This window comes from Herpailurus yagouaroundi, unplaced genomic scaffold (genome assembly GCF_014898765.1).
Source record: "Herpailurus yagouaroundi ecotype Mexico unplaced genomic scaffold, PumYag 203, whole genome shotgun sequence".
Classification (NCBI taxonomy): domain Eukaryota; kingdom Metazoa; phylum Chordata; class Mammalia; order Carnivora; family Felidae; genus Herpailurus; species Herpailurus yagouaroundi.
Genome location: NW_024412434.1, coordinates 18,195,528 through 18,215,478, shown reverse-complemented (window position 1 = coordinate 18,215,478; position 19,951 = coordinate 18,195,528). Strand labels below are relative to the sequence as shown.

At 40.4% G+C, this 19,951-nt stretch overlaps 2 protein-coding genes across 2 annotated transcripts in view; one reads left to right on the top strand and one right to left on the bottom strand.

Annotated features, from left to right (window-relative positions):
- Positions 1-1,380: 1,380 nt before the first annotated feature.
- ST8SIA6 (ST8 alpha-N-acetyl-neuraminide alpha-2,8-sialyltransferase 6) overlaps positions 1,381-19,951 on the bottom strand; it is an 89,774-nt gene continuing 71,203 nt past the window's right edge. The window contains exons 6-9 of the mRNA XM_040450952.1: positions 12,454-12,598; positions 8,387-8,499; positions 4,876-4,968; positions 1,381-3,246 (exon numbers count right to left, since the gene is read on the bottom strand). Of these exons, the coding sequence (XP_040306886.1) occupies positions 2,772-3,246; positions 4,876-4,968; positions 8,387-8,499; positions 12,454-12,598 (826 nt within the window). The 3' untranslated portion in view covers positions 1,381-2,771. The remainder of the gene's footprint in view (positions 3,247-4,875; positions 4,969-8,386; positions 8,500-12,453; positions 12,599-19,951) is intronic.
- Positions 12,881-14,468, top strand: LOC121014545 (sorting nexin-7-like). The gene is given in 4 exon segments (XM_040450937.1): positions 12,881-13,209; positions 13,439-13,725; positions 13,728-14,102; positions 14,105-14,468. Coding segments are annotated over 4 exon segments (1,269 nt in total). The 3' UTR covers positions 14,383-14,468.

The window sequence follows — 19,951 nt, the reverse complement described above, 5'->3', positions numbered from 1 at the left end:
GTTACAGACCAACTTGGGAAAGAGAAACAAAGAAAACCATGTTCTTTTTGATCAAAGACTTTTGGTTAATGCGACCCTAACCTAGCCAGGATTGTTGCAAAATTTCAACATGCTTTTAGGATGCCAATACAAATATTAATATAAATGTTAAAAAGAAAACCAACTTCAGTTATGTTCATGTAGAAAGGTCTACAATTATCTCCACAACTTGTTTTTTTTTTTTCCTACTTAACTTTTACTAGAATGTTGGTATCCTTAGGATGCGGCTTCTTGATCTCACAGTGTTGGGGGAGGTCATCAAGAGGACACGATAGCCAGTTGACCCATGAGCTGGACCCCAGCAACTGGAGGCTCCTTATTCCCTCCCATGTCCCTGGCATGTGCATTCTATTTGTCTTCCCTGCTCCCAGAAGCTTCCCCAAGGACACAGCCCTGAGCCAGTGATGTGGTGTTGAGACCAAGTGGACAATTTACACGTCTGACCCCGGTTAAGGCCTCTACATAAACTTTTAAGTTTAGCAGACAGACGTGGAGGCCTACTAGTCTTGTGGCCACCCAAGACAATCCCATATGCAAGGTCCCTTGCTTATTTAAAGGGCCACCTACCAATCTGAAGTGGCCTGCCTCTTTGTTTGGTCTCTCCCTGTGTTCTGTGGACAGGGGCCAGTTTTGGATTACACCTGGGAAGTTCCAGAGAAGTCTGCAATCCAACACATACCATTTCAAATACTTCTGAAATTTGTTATCAATGACACTGAAGATTCTACTTTGATATTCTAGAGAAGATTTCCTCAGGTGAAACAGTAAGTTATATGGGGGAAAACGTAAGTAATCTCTGCCCTTAATCATATATAATTTTACTAAAATAACTTCTGAATATCTACTCCTTCATCACCACAAAACGAAAAGATGAATAAATTAGACTTCATGTAACTAAAAGCACGCTCCTTTTAGAAAATATTTATATATGAAGTTTTAAGCAATTTATGGAGCCAACAGGTTTCATCTGCTACAGAAGAACAAATAAAATGTGATCAAAGAATGGCATAAAACAATGTCAACCACAATGAAATGGAAGAGGTACTTTACCAAAATAAGCAGCTGACAGCAGAGTGTTCTTAAAAGGGAACCTTTACTAAAACAGCAGTCTGGCTACGGTAAGAATTCAGAATTATATTTGTAATTAATTCAGCACGCTGCCAGTCTGCTCCACTCCTATTTCCGCCCTCCTTGCAACGGTACAAAGACAAGCAAGACAAGCAGGGGAAAGTATAAACACAGCTACTCAGTTCAGTCAAATAACTTATGCAGCCGATGCAGGGATGACCTATGTTAACAGGTATCGTCGTCATGTAAGAGACTGGTATAAAAATGGCAATATTTGATATCACTGAAGCTTTATTTGATGTTTGAATTATTAGTCTTACTTCTCATGTGAATACACACCTTTCCTTGTGAGAATTAAGTTTTTGTGTATTTTAATCCTTACAGCTTGCCTATGAAATCAATCAGGTCACTATCACTGCCATTTCACAGAGGCGGGCCCAAGCCATCATTCCCATGCACTATAACCTCCCTTTAAGTGACAGTTTTGGGGGCAAAGACCATGATTTACCTTCAAATATCCTCATTTGCGTGAATCAGAATCAAGGGGACAGCTTTTTTCCCCATCACATTCCCTCTACCTGGAATCTTCTTCATTTGTTAACACCTTACTCATTTTCTGGGCTTCACTCAGAAATGACCTCTTCTCTGAAACAGATTCCACTGAAATAGATTTATTTATTCCTACCTCTGTTTCCTCACAGTACTTTATTCAAAGCTGTCGTAATAACATTTATTATACCGTATTACAGTTGGTCATACACGTGTCCATTTCTTCCTGAAGGGCTTGGTCTTTATGTCCCTCTCACAGACACAGCCTGTTACAGGGTCTGGCATGAAGTAGCTGTTTGATAATTAAAAAAACAACAACAACAACTAAATTGAATGCGTGACCCCAGAGATAAGAACACAGGTAAGAAAAACTGGGTACTGTAACTCCTCATGCTCTTGAAATAGGTTCTCAGTGGAAAAGGAAAATGCTTAAGAGTAAAGTCAGGAAGTTAATATAAATTATAAAGAGTGACTTCGAAATGTAGACAAAGGAGGAAAAACATTGGCCTAAGTCCAACCAACACACCGTTGCAGCTAACGACACAATTCGTGAAGGTAATCAGAAGCAGGCACATTATCACCCAAAGAGAAGGATTTGATTCCTGAAGAATCAAGGGTTTGCTGTAAGTCCTTATATGCACTCTTCGAAGACAGGAAGAAGGACGAGAAGGATATGACCCATAATAGAGAGGCGTGCTGAGGAAAGAGCCCCAGCGAATGCTGGCATTTCACAGCTGTTCTCTCCAGGAAGGGTCCTCAAGACCGCCCGCCTTTTATTATCAGTCTGGTGAGAGTGGAAACGGCTACAATAGATACCAACAAGGAAAAATTCGGGGAGTCCCTACCTCATCAGGCCAAATCCTTTGCCAAGAGTTTTCACAGATTACCACGTTTGCCTGAAGCGAGTTAGATTATCACGGTCCCCATTTCACAGGGAGGGAAACTGCAAATCCGAACAAGTTCATGAGCTGCTGAGGACGCAAGCTTAGCGGGGAGCTCTGATCAAACCAGGTTTCAGGGCTCTTTCTCTTCTCCCTACAACCACGGCTTTTCCTGTGGGGAAACACTGTCACTCACCCACCGCGTTGTATCAAAACCACCCCCACCTTAAGATACTATGCTTGGGCTATTTCACATTTGCTAAATTGCAATTTGAGGATTCCCTTCAAGTGAAGTTGGAGAATTTGTCTATATTCTTTGGGCATCTCATGGAAACCGCGTTTAGGGAGGTTGTTGTCGTAGTAGTGATGGCTGACGGGTGTGTCTTTTACCGTTCTAGAGAAGGGCCAAAAGCCATACAGCTTCACGTGCTCACACAGCTCCACGGCCACACTTGTGACCATCAGGCCAGAGGACAGGCGAAACTCTGTCACACCTTCAGTTCTCCAGAAGAGGGCGAGATTTCTCAGGTACTTGGGATGGAAAAAGAGAACCTTTTGTCTTGCGTGAGCCTCTTTGAGTGTGTTATACACTTTAAAAGAGGCAATGGTGTTGGCCCTGAAAGAAAACGCCGGCAGAAGAAGGAATGCGTCTCCGTAGGTTGCAATGTCCTCCAGAAATATTTCTTTCTTTTTCTTTAAGTTCCCATACCTGCCAGATTAAAACAAAAACAAAAGCAAAAAACCACCACCATCATCATTATGATCAAAGTAGCAGTTTGGGTTACATAAGGCTGAACTGACCACTGGCCAAGCAACTGAACCACTTTTAAGAGACAATGGACTCAAGTACAAGGAAGCATCCTATAAATATCAAGGGGTAGGTCTTCACTGCTCTTCTGAGGTATCTGTAAGCCTTCATTTATATTTTCTTTCTTTCTTTTTTTTTCAATGCTTATTTATTTTTGAGAGACAGAGAGAAACAGAGCGTGAGCGGGGAAGGGGCACAGAGAGAGGGAGACACAGAATCGGAAGCAGGTTCCAGGCTCTGAGCTGTCAGCACAGACCCGAAGTGGGGCTTGAACCCACAGACCGTGAGACCATGACCTGAGCTGAAGTCAGATGGTTAACCAACTGAGCCACCTAAGTTCCCCCCATTTATATCTTCTTACTGGGCTATATCCCCACCGGACCACACATTTCTTATGTTATTTTAGTTTCCAACTCAGTAATTTCTTTCTCTAAGGTTGCTTTTTGATACACAAATACTTCTAAATTAATAATGATTGATATTTTCTCAAACAGTACACTCTTGAAATGTCTACACATTAAAAAAAAAGTCACTGAGCTGTACACCTGTTATTTGTGCATCTTTCTGTGCATGTGATCATAGAAGTTTCCTCTGAAGAACTTAAAATATCTGTATCCATACACACACACCACACGTCAAATTTATCCCATGTATCGTGATAGCTCTGTATGTGTGATTTAAAGAATACCTTCGTAAATATACTAATCTGTGTGATTGTGTTTAAAAAATAAACTTTTGGGATACAGGTACAATATTTTATATTATTTTAAGATATACTAGAACTCTCTGAATATATATTTCTATTGTGTATTTTATTAATAATGATTACTGGTCAATTTTGATGAAAACAATGGAGCAAAACTATGTATGGGATTTTTATCAACCAGCAACATTTTGTAGTAGTTCTGCTGCAAAAAATGAAATAAAGGAATTATTTTTTGTTAATAAACTATCTGAAGTAAAAACTGTTTTTTTTGGGGGGGGGCCAGGTTCTCCCAAGGCTCACTCTCTGAAGTTTCTAAACTCTTTATCAAGAAACTGCTCTCAAGAGTAACGCTAAAACTCTGAAAGAAAATTCTCAAAAGTAACTTTACTATTGTTACAAAAGACGAAGAGATAAATGAGTTTGCATTTGATTAGTAATGTTCAGCTTATGACATTACAAGTACAATTGGTCAGGGCACCCGGCTGCCTCAGTCAGTCGAGCATGTGACTCTTGATCTCGGGGGTTGTAAGTTCAAGCACCACACTGAGTGTAGAAATTACTTAAAAAATAAAGTAACATCTTTAAAATAAAATAAAATGATTTCCTTAAAAAAAAAAGTACAACTGGTCATACCTATTATGAGGTATAACCTTGAGAAAAAGTAAAAAATTATGAATATATTCTTCTATCTTTTCCCCAAAAGTCATTCCAGCCATATTGCAAGTCAGTTTCAGCAACAAGAGTAGTGTTTTTCAGCAACAAAGAAACGTGTTCGACAATGAAACGAATGTTCTCAAACAGTTGTGTAACTTGGAGGTACTTACTTTAGTTTTATGATACTGGGATTTACAGTCACAACATTGGTTTTACTGCCAACGTCTTTACTAACATTTCCTGTAATTGGGGGGAGGTTACACCTGAAATTTGAAAAAAAAAAGTATTTTCAAAATACGACTTATAAAAAAAGCACACGTACACATACGATCACTGTCACTTTACTGGAGAAAACTGTTGCTATCAAGGGGTTCTGAATTGGTCCGATTTCCATTTAAAACTATTTAATAAGTACTGAACTCTTTCTTTTTAATTAAAAAAATGTTTTTCATGCTTATTTATTTTTGAGAGAGAGACAGACTACGAGCAGGAGAGGGGCAGAGAGAGACAGAGACATAGAATCCAAAGCAGGCTCCAGGCTCTGAGCTGTCAGCACAGCTCAGCTCAGAGCCTGATGTAGGGCTTGAACATGAACCATGAGATTATGACCTGAGCGGAAGTCAGATGCTTGACCCACCAAGCCGCCCAGGCACCCTCGTACTGAACTCTTAACTGGCATTTCAACAGTGTATGAAATATACAAACTTGATAAATGTTTTCAATATTAAGACCCTTATACCTATCAAATGAGAAATGACAATTACCTTGCCAAGCTTCTGAAGAGTTCATAATCCTGTTATTAAAATTATTATTTCTATTGATTATATTCCCATTGTGGTATGATCGCCAATTTACAGATTTAAAAAAATTGAGGCACTGGGACTAAGGTTACAGTCTGCCAGAAGCAAACACTGTATTAAAAAAAATCAAAATCTCCTGATTCCCATATGGAGAGTTTTTCTTGTACCAAATTATGCTGTTAATAAATAAAACCCTAATGTTCCTATAATGATGTTTTCATCTAAATGTTCTCTTCCTCTTTTGAGTACTAATTTGTCTTTAGTACTCAAAACAAATTAAGAATTGTAATTTTGAGTAATTATATTCCTTTCACAAAAAAGAGACGGTTGGTTATGACTCCCCAAGTATTGCTTATAGAATTTCAAGTAGACCATTTCTTTAAAGCTATACATACAAAGGAAGCATATTTGAGTGCTTCCTAAGGAAAGCTGTTTAAAGTTCATGTGTTCTGCAGTGACTGAGGTTGAAATAGTATTCCACACTCTATGAAACATAAAATCAAATGAACCATGTGCATCTCTCATTGATAAAAAAATAAAAAAGATATACCAGAAAATAATTAAATATGGCACCTTGGGAAAAATAAATATTAATCACAGATAATAGTCCACAGAAATGCCCTCATTAATGGACATCCTGTAGTAACAAATCTACTTTCTCTAAAAAAACATATTCTTTTAATATTTTATTTATTTTTGACAGAGAGAGAGAGAGAGAGCATGAGCAGGGGAGGGTCAGAGAGAGAGGGAGACACAGAATCCGAAACAGGCTCCAGGCTCTGAGCCGTCAGCCCAGAGCCCAACGCGGGGCTCGAACTCACGAACCGTGAGATCGTGACCTGAGCCGAAGTCGGACGCTCAACCGACCGAGCCACCCAGGCGCCCCACAAATCTACTTTCTAAAACAGTCTCATACTCTTTTGAAAACCAAAGGTGATTTCCAATATAGTGTCATAGGAAACTCCAAGGCAAACTACATATACAGTAGTAGTTGGTAAAACCATTCATCACCCCTCTTTTTGTTCCTCACATACTTAATTGGGAGTCCCAGTCTCTTGAAAGGAAGAAATGAATAATAAGCAGTTTCCAGGTTGTTTTTATAAAACTCTGGACACTTATTGCCAAAATCTGGTCAGGCTTCAAATTTAAATAAATTTTAATGACTCTGACGACATCGAAACCCTCATTCGACCTTCCAGTCTGGGAGGCTAAGTTCACAGGGAACTCGGCATCAGCAACATATCTGAGCCTCAGCAAATGCAGACTCTAGAAACGTACACACTTACTGTAGAGTTATAATTTTTTTGATGTTTATTTATTTTTGAGAGCGGGAGAGAGACAGAGAGCAAGCAGGGGAGGGGCAGAGAGAAAGAGGGAGACACAGGATCCGAAGCAGCTACAGAGTTATAAATTAAGAAGTTGTTGAGTTCTTTGTATTTGTTTTTAATGTTTTTATTTAATTTTGAGACAGAGAGAGACAGAGCGTGAGCAGGGGAGGAGCAGAGAGAGAGGGAGACACAGAATCCGAGGCAGGCCCCAGGCTCTGAGCTGTCAGCACAGAGCCCGACGCGGGGCTCGAACTCACAGACTGTGAGATCATGACCTGAGCCGAAGTCAGATGCCCAAGCCACTGAGCCACCCAGGTGCCCCTGCTTGTATTTTTAAGTCTAAATCTGTATTTCCTGTATCTGCTATAAGGTAAAAGGAACATTAGGCATAAACGTCCCCACAGATGTTTTGGGAATCTTAAGTCTATACAAAGTCTAGCACAAGAAGAATGATGTATCTTTATTACGGCTTTTTCAAAATGGCTAAATCCTTCAGGTATTGGTCATTTTAACATTAATCGTGAGGAGCACATTCAGTGACCTGCTGGAGTGTCAAATCTATTGGTCTGTCATTACCTTCAGCATAAAAACTTTAAATGAGATTAAAGTGAGGCAGTGGGTTGGGGGTGGGGAGCTACCGACTGAAAATCTTCCTTTTCAGTTGCTAAAAAGGGCAGCCTGAAATCAATAAAGATGAAAGGATGTCCTCTGATGTATGAAATCAGTACCTCTGCAATAGGAAGAAACAGATTTCGACTGACTTACTTTTTAAAAAGGTGCATTTCAATTGAAATCCATCCTCACAGGGATGAATCACCTTTCCGTCGAATTCTGAAAGCGCAGAAACTCTGTAGCTTGGCTTGTTAGCACAGGCACACAGAGAAACCACTTTTGCTTCTGTTTTTGCAAGCTAGCAGGTATTGAGACACCAACACTTTAAAAGACCAGAATCTAGAAGCCCCACAATTTCTTGTTTTTTGTTTTTTTTTTAATTTCAAGCCAGAGAACTAAATAAACAATGATGTAGCATGGCAATAGGGTGCAGGCCAGCATTTTCTTAAGTTTTATCTGAGAACAAAACTCTCGAAATGCTCTGTTAAAAAATATTTTTTTAAATATATATAAACCATAATTATATCTGTGTATCTGTGTGTGTGTGTATATGTGTGTGTGTATATATATATATATATATATAGTCTTTTTTTTTTTTTCAGGTGAACCTGGGAAATATTGTTCTCCAGAGTCCTTCTCAGGGAGCCATGGCATCCTTACGACACTGAAGGCTCTGAGAAGTCCTGCAGTGAAGATCCTTTTTCACCATGATCTCAAGCTGAGTTTCTGCAAAGGGGCCACAGCACAGTTTTATCCTTCTGGTATTAACATGCTGAGGAACCCATGATCCATTTCACACTTCAGGAAAGGCCATCTACGTCATTTGTAGACTTAAGCAACACAGCTCAAAGGTCAAAATTTACACGGAGTACCTTTACACTATCCTTTTAAAATATCCAACTGATCTTTGGTTTCAAAGGAACCAATTTGACAGGTCTTACCTAAAAACGAAGTCGGATTTGTCTATTTCGGCTCCACAAAGAGACTTATTCAGAATCCCCCCGTTTCCAACCACGGCACACCGATTATAAGGGTGCTCCATAAAAGGCTGAGACTATCAGGAGAAAGTGAAATATCTTTAGTTTCAGAACCATAACCATCACCGCTTAATTCCAGCAGCTTAATATTTAGACATGCTAAGGAAAGAAAAAAAACGAGGAAAAAAAGCAGAAGTAGCAATGCTGATCAACTATGACTTAAAATAATGCTGTAAACTTATACTATACCTCTCATTTCTCTTGAGAGGAATAGACAGTGTATCGAATACCATATAATGTAGTAATATAAAATATAATACATTTGCTCATAAAATATAACTTACTGTATTTTACACCACGTAATTAAGTAAATAACATTAGAATGGCAAAATCCCGCACTGGGCCTTTCCAACAAACAGGAACATTTTCAGCAAAATGGAGGAAATAAAGCAATTAGAAAGTATCATTAAATCCTCTATTCTCGGGCATAAAATTAATAGCTAATTTAGCAGAAGTTTCCCGTGCTTCTTAAATAGTTAGACCTTCAGGCTCAGTGCTGACATAAGATTGATGCCTGCCATCTCTCCACAAATGACCAGCCGCGGTTCTTTAGGGAGGCCCTACTGACTCTGTGCTGACATATTTCAAATTAATTTCCAAGGCCTGGATCTTTTATATTTCCTCCTAGGACCGGACTTGCCGACTCCAAAAGACGTCCCCCTTTTACCATATCCTTCCCAGTCGGAAACCTAACTTCTCGAGTCAACAGCACGCTTTCCCCTTCCTGGTCGCTTTCCCTGAAAGAACGATGTGACCTTGGGCAGCACGAAAGACGGCAGCTCAGACACATGGTCCTCGTTTACCAGTTTTGTCTTCAGAATTCAGGTGGAGGTCTTCAAGGGCACAGAGGGTGTTTCTGACGTTTAGCTTTCCCTCTTCTGTCACCACAGACCTCGCACAATGCAATGGACACGGTGATTTTACCGTAAGTGCAGGCTGGCTCAATGGCCTGCCCTCGTGCAGCCTCCAGCCTTGTGCTGGGGCACACCTGTACCAGCGGGTGGGAGCCAACTGGTAAATATTCAGGAATTGTGTGCACTGTTGTTAAACCACGGGTAAATATGGGGGGCCTGGGTGGCTTAGTCGGTTGAGGGTCCAATTCTTAATTTCAACTCAGGTCATGATCCCAGGGTTGCGGGATGGAACCCCATCCCGTGTCAGTCTTCAAGAATGTGGAGGAGCTTAAGATTCTCTCTCTCTCCCTCTGATCATCTCCCCTGCTCATGCGCTCTTACTTTATAAAAGAAATAAAACAATAATAATAGTAATAATAATAATAATAATAATAAACATTGGTAAATTTAAATCGGCCACAGTAGGGGTACTTACACCACCAAAATCGGCCAACGCTACAAATCAGGGCACCCTACTTCCCAAAAACAGTTTACCAGTACCAATGGCAACACCTCAGGGCCAACGGGGTTCTCAGAAGCCCAAAGGAACCCACGAATCCTTATGACTGTGATGTGCTCCTGACGCTCTACCTGGGGGATGCCAAACAAGCAAAGAAAACCCTAGCTCGGTACTAGGTTTGTCTCTAGCAACTAAAAATCACATGGTGCATATTATACAAGAGACACTGATCCAAGTGCAAAACTTATTAATGCATGTAATCCAAACAACAACCTCAGCGTTTTACAGACAGGAAATAAAGGCATGGGTTTAAGTAACAGCTAGCAGGTGCGGGAGGTGGGATTCAAACCCTTGAAAGAGTCCACGCTCTCATTCACAACACATTACACAGCTTCTCATATTCAATGAATAAAATGTTAATTTAATTATGTATCTGATTCCTCTTTGTATCTGCAACGCCCAGCGGTACCTGGCTCTTAAATTAATGGTTCCCAAATACCTCAGGGTATTTGAAGTTCACTGCACTGCTAGCTCAAGGTTGTCTTCCAACCGTGTTTACTCAACACGACCACAATAAATTCTGAATTCCATACACTGGGTAGAATGCAAATATTCTCTAAATGGTACAACAGAAAAGATTACTGAAGGAAACATCATCTCCAATTAAGCACACGAAAAAATGTTTTTCTCTGGCTTCTCGGTCAACTGGGTGAAAAAGCCCATATGCTTTGGCATCTCACATTCGGCATGCGTTCACATGAATTACAAACTCCAATGGTTCTTAAAAGAAAGCTCCCAAGAAAACGGAAAAAATTTGTGCCACGCTGAGCAATGCCTGCTCATTGCTCACCCTGGTTGAAAACCAACTTTGTTTTCTTTTTAAATAACTTAGCAAAAGTGTTTGGAGGAAATGACTTCACGACATTCATCAAAAGTATCTATTGTCACCTTCTTGCTGCATGTTCCACAGTGTTCCAGAGTGCACTGTGGCAGAGGAGAGCACCGGGGTGGGGGGTGGGGGGTGGGTATGCGGGGAGCAGGGTGAGGAGGAGGTCAGCTCCCTCACATGCCTCATCCATGGAAAGGGAGTGGCCTAGCTTTGCAAGCCTTACTGTACTGACTTCAGAATTCCCTCCCCCTAATTCTGAAAACTCAGTGTAAATTTGGAAAATGGATGCTGTTATTATTAATTGCACACAGAATTATCAAGTTTCGGTTAAGTTATTCTTTTCAAGGTGACAATTAGAAGTAAAAAAAAAAAAAATACCTGCTGCTTCTCTATTCTAGTCAGTCTAAAGCAAGGAAAACACTAGAAAGAGTTGCTCATTATGAAACTCTCCCAGGCCGTCCTTGATAAGGAATAGAAATATTCTTTACTTATTATCTTCTTAATTATTGGTAATTTCAATGGATCATGAGGGCATTTTTAGAACGCTTTGAGTTATTTTTGGTCCCCCTTTCCTCCCAGAAAATTTGCAATATTTATTCTCTATCATTTGCTATTCAGTTCTCAATCATTCCCAGCAAATTCGTCTTCCTTTGAATTATAATATCAAAAGAAAATCTGGAACAACTTGCATGACCAAAAAATTAGTTGTAAGAGGTCAAAGTTCTAACAAAAGGGAATTAATGGCAAGAACTGAATATTCTACAGTTGGTAAAGTCATCCCATGTTTGACCACATTGCCTTAGCTTAACTGCTTTTAATCAAATCGTGAAAAGATGCCCGAGAGTGTGTGTTTATGAGCAACAGGATGTTCTTCAGGACAAAAATTTTCCCCAAGTTCGGGTTTATATTCAAGGAGAAGTTTCCTCTTACGATGACACTGTGCCATTACTCACTAGTTTATTTAATGAATACATAATGAACGCATATATATGCACTGGGAAATGTTCCGGAGCTTGGGATACATCAATGAACACACTACCCAGAAATCTCTGTCTTGTGAGGTTATGATCGTTGACCGCAAATCCTTAACATATTTACTTCCCAAAGACTAGCCACTAAACCCACAGTTCTTTGTGGATGAATTGATTCAGTCACCAAAACGGACAACTGGATGAATCTCATTCCAGGTGAAAAACGGTCCTCTTCCCAAGCCCCAGTAATTACTGTGCACAAAGCCCAAATACCTCATCTCATTCAAGGATGAGTCATGAAGGACTCAAGGACTCGGAGAGCTTATCATGTAAGATATAAATACATTCCCCACAGAGCTACTTGCATTCAAAATTGCCTTTCTATTTATTTATTTTTTAGGGAGATTGAGTGAGTATGAGCAGGGGAGGGGCAGAGAGAGACAGAAAGAGACAGAGAGAAAGAATCTCAAGTAGGCTCCACACTCAGTGCAGAGCCCAATGGGGGGTTTGATCCCACGACTCTGGGATCATGACCTGAGCCCAAATCAAGACTCGGACGCTCAACCGACTGAGCCACCCAGGCGCCCCCCCAAAAGTGCCTTTTTAAAATGGACCCCTACAAACATCTTACACAACAAAACCACATACGGTATTTTAATTCTAAGTTAACCCCTCTATTTGTCCAAGTTACAACATAAAGTGAGAGGAAAGTCACCTGGAATGGTGACACAAATAAACCACAACAAGCCCTTACTCACCACTGGAAACATGTTAAAAATGTTCTCTCTAATTAGGATTTCATTTTTGCTTTCCACCTCGTAACTCATGTTGGTCCCAGCTGGAGTGTTATTCTGAGAAACAATGAAGTTTTGGGCAGCATCACAACAGGAGGCAAGTTTTGCTCTGCAAAGGATAAGAAAAAAAGCGAACCAAGGAATGAGATAAAAAAAACCGGAAACAGAGGCTACAATGGAAAATGCAAGAGGGTTCTGCCATAGTGACTCTCAGGAAGAAGAGGCATCATTCACAGTGACATGTTCATCTCATTGCGTCCTAACTGGCCTGGATGGTGAAATGGTGGCCTGGCCGGAAAAAAGGGCAAAGAATGTAAAACATACATTCAGGTAGGGACCCTCTCACCAGCAGAAAATACTCGTTGACATAACGGTTCACATATACAAATGTATGCCTAAGCTCCCGGCTGGGGGCACCGGTGGGGAAAGCCTGGGGGTCGGCGCCCCCCTCCTGGGCAGCAGCGACTCCTCCACCCTGCTCCAGGCCGAGGTGCTGGATCTGGACGAGGACGAGGATGACCTGGAGGTGTTCAGTAAGGATGCCTCATTGATGGACATGAATTCCTTCAGCCCTATGATGCCAGATCTTTTCATTACAGTTGATGAACCCAAAAGCCACGTTACCATAATTGAACCTTTCATTACTTACAGGATTACTACTAAGACACCTCGTGGGGAATTTGACTCCAGCGAATTTGAAGTTAGGAGACGTTATCAAGATTTAGTTTGGTGGGGCGCCTGGATGGCTCAGTCGGTTAAGCATCTGACTTCGGCTCAGGTCATGATCTCACGGTTCGTGAGTTCGAGCCCCGCGTCGGGCTCTGTGCTGACAGCTCAGAGCCTGGAGCCTGTTTTACATTCTGTGTCTCCCTCTCTCTCTCTGACCCTCCCCCATTCATGCTCTGTCTCTCTCTGTCTCAAAAGTAAATAAACATTAAAAAAAAAAAGGTTTCCTTTGGTTGAAAGGAAAACTTGAAGACGCACATCCCACTCTGATTATTCCACCACTGCCTGAGAAGTTTATCATGAAAGGTATGGTGGGGCGCTTTAACGATGACTTCATTGAAACACGGAGGAAGGCGCTACGTAAGTTCCCGAACCGAATTGCTGATCACCCAATTCTAACATTTAATGAAGACTTCAAAGTATTTCTTACTGCACCAGCTTGGGAGCTCTCTTCTCCCAAGAAGCAAGGGCCTGGATTACTCAGCAGGATGACGCAGACAGTCAGAGCTGTTGTGCTGCAATGAGAGGCGTAAAAAGCCGCCCAGAAGGGTTCACGGAAATGAATAACTTTGTTGAAGTTTTTAGCCAGAAAATAAATTTGATAGACAAAATATCTCAGAGAACTTACAAGGAAGAAAGGGAATGTTCTGATGAAATGAAAGAATATGGCCCAATCCATATTCTGTGGTCGGCGTCAGAAGAAGATCTGGCTGATGCTCTAAAAGGGATTGCCAGCTGCGTTGACAAATGCTGTAAGGCCACTGAAAAACGGACGTCTGGACTCTCAGAGGCCCTGCTTCCTGTAGCACATGAGTATGTACTTTATAGTGAAATGTTAATGGGTGTTATGGAAAGGAGAGACCAAATACAAGCAGAACTGGACCCAAAGAGGAAGCTTTGACCTATAAAAAGGCAGATACTGATCTGCTTACAGAAGAGACTGGAAAACTTGAAGATAAAGTGGAATGCGCTAATAACGCCCTGAAAGCAGACTGGGAAAGATGGAGACATAATGTGCAAAGTGATATCAAGTCAGCATTTACAGATATGGCTGAGGAGAATATCCAGTATTATGAACAGTGCCTTGCTACACGGGAATCCTTCCTTGCATCACAGACTGACCTCCACTTGGAAGAAACCTCTGAAGATAAACCTGAATCCCACTGAGGACATCTGTGCTATCTTTGGGAGACAGCATCTATTAACCAAAGTTACTCTTTCTGGATGGACTGTGTCCTTTATAAAGTGGGTGAAAAACATTTAGGACTATCTGGAAAACCAACAGCTTGAAACTCAGGTATTCCAGATCACTGACATGAATTGGATACACCCATGTGTGTGTGTGTGTGTGTGTGTGTGTGTGTGTGTGTGTGTGTGTGTATACACACACACGAATATATATACATGAATATATATATATAAATATTTAGAGCTTAGTTTTTATTTTAAATTTATGTGCCAATAATTATATATAGAAAATTTTTTGTCCAAATATTTGTTTGTGGAACATGTCCTTTTAAATATATCATGAAGACTCAGTTTTAATAAAAAGTTTAATATAAAACAAAATGAAACAAAACAAAAAAACAAATGTACGCCTAAGGATCACGTTGTAACACTGAAGAGAAAATGACAGGATGCACTGTAATTATTTCATAGTAATTATAAGGTACGGAAGGTACATTAAGAACAGTGTTACAGTCACCAAAGCAACATGTAGTCATTTACTAGGAAACAAGCCCAATGAAAGGAAGAATCATTCAATACAGTGATTTGTTTCTGGCTTCAGTGGGGTTTAATTCACAAGCACAAAGTATTTATATTCAAGGTGTACGACTTCATGTTTTGACATGTTTGTACATTGTGGGACAGTCCCCACCACAATCGAGCTAACTTACCTACCCATCACCTCACATGGCTGTCTTCCCCTCTCCACCTCGTTTTGTGGTGAGAACAGTTAAGATTTACTCCTTTGGCAAATTTCTAGCATACAATTCAGTATTGCTATCCACAGTCATGCAGTTGTAAAGTAACAGTGACTTTCTAAGTGAACTTAAAGTTGCCAGTCCTTATAGAAAGCCTAGAAAAATGTAATTTATTTATGTTTAAAATTTTTTTTTAAATGTTTATTCATTTTTGAGAGACAGAGAGAGACAAAGAGAGACAGAGCGCAAGCTGGGGAGGGGCAGAGAGAGAGGGAGACACAGAATCCGAAGCAGGCTCCAGGCTCTGAGCTGTCAGCACAGAGTCCGACGTGGGGCTCAAACCCGCAGACTGTGAGAACATGTCCTGAGCTGAAGTTGGATGCGTAACCAACTGAGCCACCCAGGCACCCCAAGAAAAATGTAATTTAATACCAAGCTGTGTTTACAACTCCTACATGGAGCGAAACATTATTAATAGAACACAGGCCCAGTCAGGTCCTTTCACGGATCATCTGAGTTTTCCCCTGACCTCTGGCAGGTCAATCTAGATCCACTCAGAATTTCTATTTTGCTTCCATATTTTCTAGGGATGCAGGGTCCACAGCATCACCTGGTAATTATTCCAGAGTCTGATCAACCTTGAAGTCCAGGGATTCTCCCATTTGCACAACTCCATTATCTCTTAACTTCAATCCATTTCCCTTGTTAGTTTTCATAGGATCTCTCCGTAAAAACACTTCATGTAATTGAAAATGGTAATAAATCAAGCAGAACTTGAACCTTTTCAATCTTGAAGCCTTCAGAGAAGTTTCTCTTTTCTCTCAGATTTTCCTCCTAGGACCAGTTTTTCATTATTTTAGTCATCTTGTTCCTCTTTAAATCTTTACTTATTTCTCCATATTACTTAAAAATATGTATCAAACAGGCTCTTAAGACAGAGAACAAACTGAGGGTTGCTGGACAGGAGGTGGGCAGGGGATGGGGTAAATGGGTGATGGGGATTACGGAGGGCACCTGTGATGAGCACTGGGTGTTATATATAAGTGATGAGTCACAAAGCCCTACTACTGAAACTAATATTATACTACATGTTAACTAGAATTTAAATAAAAAATTAGAAAAGGAAAAATATATATAACAAAGCTGAATTCAATCTTAGCACAAGGACAGTGAATATTCAGTGAAAAGGGCTGACTATGGTCGCTGCTGACACCCTAGATTCATAACTGGTCCTTCCCCATTGGTTGGTTTTTGGTCTGGAACGGTATATTTTTGTACATGTTCCTATTGAATTTTGTCTTTCTGAAAAAATACAATGCTCTAATCTGTCACGATCATGTTGAATTATATTCCAGTCTTTCTGATTTTCAGTAATTCTCAGGGTATAAAAAGTCAGTGCTGTGATATGATTTGTACCCTAAAATCAATATTTTCAACAATACTTATCAGTTCATCTATATCATTTAACTAGTACATTCTTCTTGATCGAATTCTATCACCGGCTTATCCCTCTTTGGATTTCAGAACCTATCATGTCTTAAAGATAGTTCATGGAGACTGACAAAAAGAAAAATTAAAAATGAAAGGATGTGTAGTCAAAAACATGATCTTAAGTAGTTTTTAATTATAAATTTAACTTCATAACAATTCGTATTGTGAAATCAAAATTCTTATGTGTTTATTATTTTAAATGTCTCTTTTATGCAGCATTTTGAGCAAAGACAGTAGAATAAATTCTCATTTACCTTTAACAAGTAGCTAAACTTCTCTAAGGATATTCAGTGCTTAAAAGAATATTGTAGGGGCACCTGGGTGGCTCAGTAGGTTAAGCGTCTGACTTCAGCTCAGGTCATGATCTCTCAGTTTGTGAGTTCAAGCCCCATGTAGGCCTTGTGCTGACAGCTCAGAGCCTGAAGCCCATTTAGGATTCTGTATCTCCCTCTCTCTCTGCCCCTCGCCCATTCACACCTTGTCTCCCTCTCCTTCAAAAATAAAATAAAACATTAAAAAAAAAAAAAGAATATTGTATCACCAAAAACACTAACCACTGCATGCTTTGTGTTTTTTTATATTAATAGGTTTTTTCTGAAATTCAATTTTTAACATTGTATTATAAAATTTTCAAACCTATAGGAAAATGCAAAGAATTGGCCAAGAAGTACCTGAATAACTACCAGCTAGATTCTATAATTCACTTTTGCATTTGCCTTATTGCATTATTATTGTGTATTCATCAATCCATTTTTGTTGTTATAGTTATCACAATTCAAAGTCAAATACAGATATCGGTACACTTCACTGCTAAAGATCTCAACACTTATATCATTATTTTGTTTCCATTTGCGGGTAAATTTTACATACAATAAAATCATAAGCACATTTGATGACTTTTGAAAAACGTACACACCCCTGTAACCCAACCCCTATCAAAATACAGACTCTTATCTACACCCTAGAGAATTCCCTCATATCCCTTCCCAACCTGTCTCTAGCCCTTACCCACCTCCAGGTAAGCACTTTTGTCATTAGAGTTTTTGCCAAAGATTGGTTTGCTGGGGCGCCTGGATGGTGCAGTCGGCTGAGCATCCAACTTTGGCTCAGGTCATGATCTCACAGTTTCTGAGTTCAAGCCCTGCGTCGGGCTCGATGCTGACAGCTCAAGCTCAGAGCCCAGAGCCTGCTTTGGATTCTGTGTCTCCCTCTCTCTCTCTGCCCCTTCCCTGCTTGCAATCTGTCTCTCTCTCTCTCTCTCTCTCTCAAAAATAAGTAAACGTTAAAAAAAAAAAAGAAAAAGATTAGTTTGCCTGTTCTAGAATCCATATAAACAGAATCACATACTGCATACGCTTTTGCATAAGATTTCCTTCTCTCAGTATATAAATGCTTTTACAATCCATCTACATGGCTGTGTGTATCACTAGCTTGTTCTTTTTCATTGCTGGAGTACTATTCCACTGTATGGATATGCCAGAATTGGTTTAGCTATTGCCTTTGCACTTAAAAAAAAAAAATCACTATCAAAAATCAATGTGAAACACCTCATAATAACCTCCCAGGAAAAATATCAGAATAATTATCTCAAATTTCATTTGTGAAGCTTGTCTTCGCTGGCCAAAGGGACTTTGTAAGGCTTTACATTCAGTGGCAGAATTATAAATGCATGCTGTCACTTCCCAGCTCATCCATGCAGTAGAGACCCTGTGGTAGCCAGCGTCAGTATAAAGTTGAGGTACGTAGAGCAAAAAGAACAAAATGAAATTTTATCTCTGTTATCCCATTTCCCATCATTCCTAAACAGAGTCACTTCTGGTCTCTGGAGACTCTAAAGTCAGCTAGGTATGTTCACAATAATGAACAATTTCCCCTTCTTGTATAAAAAGAGCAGGAAACATTTAAAACATGGACACTGTTGGTATTACCTACACGTGATGGTTAACTTGATGTGTGAGTTTGGACCAAGGCAATGCCCAGATACGGATAAAACACTATTTCTGGGTCCGTCTGTGAGGGTGTGTCCTGAAGAGATGAGCATCTGAACTGCTGGACTGAGTAAAGAAGACTGCCCTCCCTGCCCAGTGCAGGTGGGCGTCATCCAATCTGTTGATGGCCCGAGTACAACAGAAGATGGAAGAAGGCAAATCTGCTCCCTGTGTGAGCTGGGCTGCCCATCTTCTCCTGTCATCAGACATCGGTGTCCGTCTTCTCCTGTCATCAGACATCGGTGCTCCTGGTTCTCAGACCTTCAGACTGAAGATGAGAACTCATAACCCCACACCCTCTCCCCCACTTCTTGGGTCTTGAAACTCAGACTAGAACCTTCACCATTGGCTTCTTTTTCTTCCAGGCCTTCAGTTTTGGTTCCCACCGGCTTTCCTGTGTCTCCAGCTTGCAGATGGCAGATAATGAGACTTCTCAGCCTCCATAACTGTGTGAGCCAATCCCTCAAAATTCATGTCTATCTATCTAGATATATCCTACTGACTCTGTTCCTCTAGAAAGCCCCAATACAGATACAGGTACAAAGAAGTGGGCTGCTCCTGTGACAAATACGTACCAAAAAATGTACAAGTGGCTCTTGAAGTGGATGATGGGGAGAGTTTTTAGGCACATGCTAGAAAAGGCCTAGACTTCCACGAACAGAATTTTAAAGGTGTTTCTGTTAAGAACTCAGGAAGAAAAGAGGAGCTCTGTAGAGAAAGATTCCATCTTCTTACAGATTAAGAAGCAGAATACTGGAAGATACGTGGATGCTACCTAACGGCTGTTCTGATGAGGTCTCAGATGGAAATGAGGGACATGTTATTATCAGAGGACAATGGAGAAGAGGTGATCCTAGTTACAAAGTGGCAAAGAACTTGGTTTTGAATTGTGTTTTGGCTCTAGAGTTTTGTGGAAGGTAGGTGCTCAAACTGGATATTTAACTGAGGAGATTTCTAAGCAAAATATTGAGGGAGTAGCTTAGTTCCTCTTGACTGCTTATCACAACATGCAAGAAGAGAGAGATGACCGGAAGACCGAACTACTCACCAAGGGAGAAGCAGGACTTACAGATCTGGAAAATTCTCAGACTATCCACATTGCAACAAAATGAGAAAGCATGTTCAGGAGAGAGCACCAAGAGGGTGCTCAAGAATCTGTTTGATAAGGAGATTAATATGGGTGTGAACCAGACTTAATCAACCACCCAGCAGGAAGACTACTGGTTTGAACTGAAGAAGAGGGGCACAACAAGGAGAAAAGGAAGGTTGTCAGAGTGAGAATAGGATGGGGCCACAGAGCTATCTGGCTGCAAACACACACTATTCTTCAAG